The 4370-nt window shown below is 36.0% G+C and overlaps 1 protein-coding gene across 1 annotated transcript in view; it reads right to left on the bottom strand.

The window, feature by feature from the left end:
- Positions 1–2491: 2491 nt before the first annotated feature.
- The window catches only part of LOC107684762 (receptor tyrosine-protein kinase erbB-2-like), a 40642-nt gene continuing 38763 nt past the window's right edge, over positions 2492–4370 (bottom strand). The window contains exon 27 of the mRNA XM_016481118.1: positions 2492–3693. Within this exon, the coding sequence (XP_016336604.1) occupies positions 3365–3693 (329 nt within the window). The 3' untranslated portion in view covers positions 2492–3364. The remainder of the gene's footprint in view (positions 3694–4370) is intronic.

Raw genomic sequence — 4370 nt, forward strand, 5'->3', positions numbered from 1 at the left:
TGTCATGGAAAAGTTAATTTATTTCAGTAATTCAACTCAAACTGTGTATACAGTATATTTACAATAAAACGTGTTGGCTCACAAGAAAAATAGCAATATTACATCAAACTCGAGTCTACCATTCAACCACAAGCTGAGATTTGGACAATTATGCATATAAAAAGTACAACATTCAATGTTAAACATTCAAAGTGTGTATATTTTGTTAAAATCATAGCAATTACAGATTTTAAAGTTCCTTCGATGTGCTTGTATAGACTTTGGATCCTGAAATAATTTTGGCTGGCATCAATGCTGATATATGGCACTACAAAAAGAGCTGGAACTAAAACTCAGAAGCTACCGTCGGTGCAATTTCATTGTCAAATGTTGTGACTTACTGTAAATGAGAGTTTAAATGAGAGAAAATATGGAAAATCTTCTTATTGCTCTTAGGAAGAATAAACATGCCAGTATAGCATCACATAGCAAAAGAAGGCAACTGAAAGACTGTCAAAAGGGAGGTGTGTTATTTCTGCATCAGTAGTGGCATCAAACGTAATTGCTAAAACAAGTTGGTTGGAAAACTTGTAAAAGCTCCCCAGTGCTCAGGAAGTTCAAACAGATTGCTACTATATGATTTTGTATCTATTTCTACAAATTTTTCAAACTGAACCAATAGCCTGGACCAAAAAACTATGCATACTGTGTTGGCTAAGCAGAGACAAGGAAGAAATTCAACAAACAGTTTTTTTCCCCATCCATCCCTTACTGTGAAAAACAATCACGTCATTGTTTGAGCTGACATCGAAACACACTGGAGTGCCATTAGCACACATAATATCACTATCTCACTCCAGCGCCTCCATTCACTCCCAGTTCATCATCTGTGACTACTGCTTCACATACTCCCAAAGCCAAATTTCTCATTTCATATTCAGGAAAATCAACAATCAACCACGACAGCCAGATAGATTTTCAAACATCTGGAATTTAAGATGTGGTAAAATAACTGCATAATGTATGAAATGGCAGCAAAGAATTGGTATTGACATGGCAAGGACAAAACATTCACGTCTTTCCTCAAAGAAGTGACATATTAACTGGACGCTGGAGTTGGGTAGTTAACAAAAGGCACACGTTGTCATTTAGAACAATGGAGGCATTGAAGGGGTGTTCGTCCAGCCGGAGGCCACAGCTGCTAATACATGGAAATCAGACCACATTCTTAAACATGAAGTATTTACTCCACAACACTGTGTTTAGTGTTAGCCGTCTTTCTGCGTACATATGAGGCAAATTTAAATGAGTAGGATGTGTCATGCCTAAAAGAAGTTCTTATTAAATAATCACAATAGACATTATGAACTTCAAATGATCACATCTGGGGTTAAACATTAATTTCAACATCTTATTACAAATAAACCAGTCGTTCTGATAGCAAGGGCCCTTTCACATCAGTTAATACCACATTGTATTCATCACTGCAAAGAAGAAATTCCATTAGATAACATCATAATAAAAAAACATACAGGGAGATAAACATATTTACCTCAAGATATATTATCCAGGTCATATTTCAGCCCAAAATCAAAAGGACCAAAACAAAGCATATTTTTGCCTAAAGAAAATTAATTCTACCAGTACCAGTAAGACATTTTGCATCATTTATTTTAATTAAGAGCTCCTGCATTCATGCATGATGAAAATTATACTGTATATATATATATATATATATATATATACACAAACATTACCGTTCAAAAGTTTGGAATAATCAAGATTTAATTAGGCTTAATTTATTTGATCAAAAATACAGTAAAACTGTAATATTGTGAAATATTATTACAATTTAAAAGAACCGTGTTCTGTTTTATTTAGTGCTGTCAAACAATTAATCGCGATTAATCGCATCCAAAATAAACGTTTTTGTTTACATAATGTGTGCTGTATATATTTATGTATATATAAATACACACACATGCATGTATATATTTCAGAAAAATATGTTTGTTTATATTAGATATATTCATTTATAATATATGAATATAAATATAAACATGTAAATATTTTCAAAATGTATACTATATGTGTGTACTTGTATATATATATAATAAATATACACAGAACACACACATATATTATGCAAACAAAAACCTTTATTTTGTATGCGATTAATCGTGATTAATCGTTTGACAGCACTAATTTTTAAAATGTAATTTATTCCTGTGATGGCAACGTTGAATTTTCAGCATCATTACTCCAGTCTTTAGTGTCACATGATCCTTCAGAAATCATTCTAATATGCTGATTTGCTGCTCAATAATTTTTTTTTTTATAATTAACAATGTCGTTTTTGTTGCTTAATATTTTTGTGGAAGCCATGATGCGTTTTTTTCACAATTATTTGATGAATAGAAAGTTCAAAAGAGCAGCATTTATTTAAAACAGACTAAATAGTCTTTACAGTTACTTTTTTATAGTATAAATTAATAAAATGCAACCTTGCTGGATAAAAGTATTAATCCAAACTTTTGAACAACAGTTCATATGTACACTAATGAGATTCTGGGGAGGAAATGCAATTAATTATAATAAAAATAATCTTACGCAAACCTCTTAACATAGGCATTAGAATTTTCTTTATTCACAATATTTAAAATCAGGGTGCAATATGACCTGGACACCTGTTGCTCTTCATACATCTGTACAACTTTTACCCAGCCCATAATGAAGATAGTCAATGCTCAAACACAAGGAATTTAAAAAATACCCAAACAAATGAGAAAACCTGGATATGTCACAGAAAAGAAATGTTGATGAATCTTCAGAGCCAACTGCGTTGCTGAACACACAACGCCCATTTCGTATGGCAATAATGTCAGTCTTTCATTCACTGGCACTGTAGCTGCTCACCCAGGGCCTTTACACACAGAACAGAGTGGCTTTGATTGTGTCCAGCTTGCGTCTGGCTCTCACGCAGCGCTCTGGAAAGCAGTGTGTACGGTCCTGGCTTGGAATTGAATTGAATCTCTAGAAAAGGTAATGTTTTTACGAGATGACCAAAAGCAAAAATCCCAATAAAGTCCTTAGTGTAGTGTACATTATCCAGTGTTAACATCATTCAAGCAGTCTTAAAAAAAAAAGTACCATGTTTTTGTCAGATGGCTGACTTTTTGGCGCAGACTGGAAATGCATCCATCCTCAAGTTCCAACTCCAGTACAGAATGCTACATATTTATAATGATTTAGTTAGAAAGCCATGAGAAACCATTCCGATTGAGAATGTCCTTCACAAAATACGTCTTTTACTCACTCGCTCGCTCGCTCACGCACACAACCTCATCGCTCACGCTTGCACTCAAACTGTACCGAATGCTTCCTCTCAAGTATACTCCATCTGACCGCTCCATGTCTCTGCTAAGCCCAGGTACTCTGGGTTTTCTGCTGTGGGGGTCATGTAGCCATTGGGCTGCCTGTGAGTCGTACCTCCGTTTATGGACACTCTGGCCACTGCCTGAGCTTTAGCTGCGATATCATGATAGTAGGGGTTGTCGAAGGCGGGTGAAATGGGGGAGATGTTGCGCATTGGCACCAGGTACTCTGGGTTCTCCACACTGTTCCCTGTATAAAGACCATTAATGAATCTCCTCTCGCTCGCTTTGCGTGGAAGGGTGCTGGGACGCTCACATTGGACGTCCTGGTTCACATACTCTGCAATCAAAGAGAATATTTAAAGACACTGTGTTGAAATCATTGCGTTAAAAGTGTTGAAGTCAGTGTGAAATGGCAGCTTTTACTTCTCTAATGTAATGTGCTTATTAGGGAAAAAAGATATTAATCAACAACAATGTGAAGTGAGACGTAGTTGAATTAAAGGGTTAGTTCACCCAAAAATGAAAATTAGGCTGTGTTTTACTCACCCCAGAGGCATCCTAGGTATATATGACTTCCTTCTTTCAGACGAATCCAGTCGGAGTTATATAAAAAATTGTCTTTGATCTTTCAAGCTGTTTAATGCCACTCAGCGGGTGTTGCATGCATCAGTCCAAAAGAAGTTAAATAAAAAGATCCTGTAAACAAACTTTGGTTTTCACGAGACTCACCGGCGCATGCGCAAAGCCGACCTCATACGTCATCAGCCTGGAGCTGCTTCCGTGTACAACAGTGAGCATAAGCTAGATTAAAGTGATTATTACGTTTTGAATATGGATATTTTCCTTACAAAAACGCATCGATTCGCCACAGGAGGCCTTTGTTCACCCCCCGGAGCCGTGTGAGACACTTGTTTTTATGGATGGTCGCCTTTTTATTTAACTTCTTTTGGACTGATGCATGCAACACCCGCTGAGTGGCATTAAACCGCTTGAAAGATCAAAGACAATTTTTAA

This window comes from Sinocyclocheilus anshuiensis, unplaced genomic scaffold (assembly GCF_001515605.1).
Source record: "Sinocyclocheilus anshuiensis isolate Anshui unplaced genomic scaffold, SAMN03320099.WGS_v1.1 scaffold537, whole genome shotgun sequence".
Lineage (NCBI taxonomy): Eukaryota > Metazoa > Chordata > Actinopteri > Cypriniformes > Cyprinidae > Sinocyclocheilus > Sinocyclocheilus anshuiensis.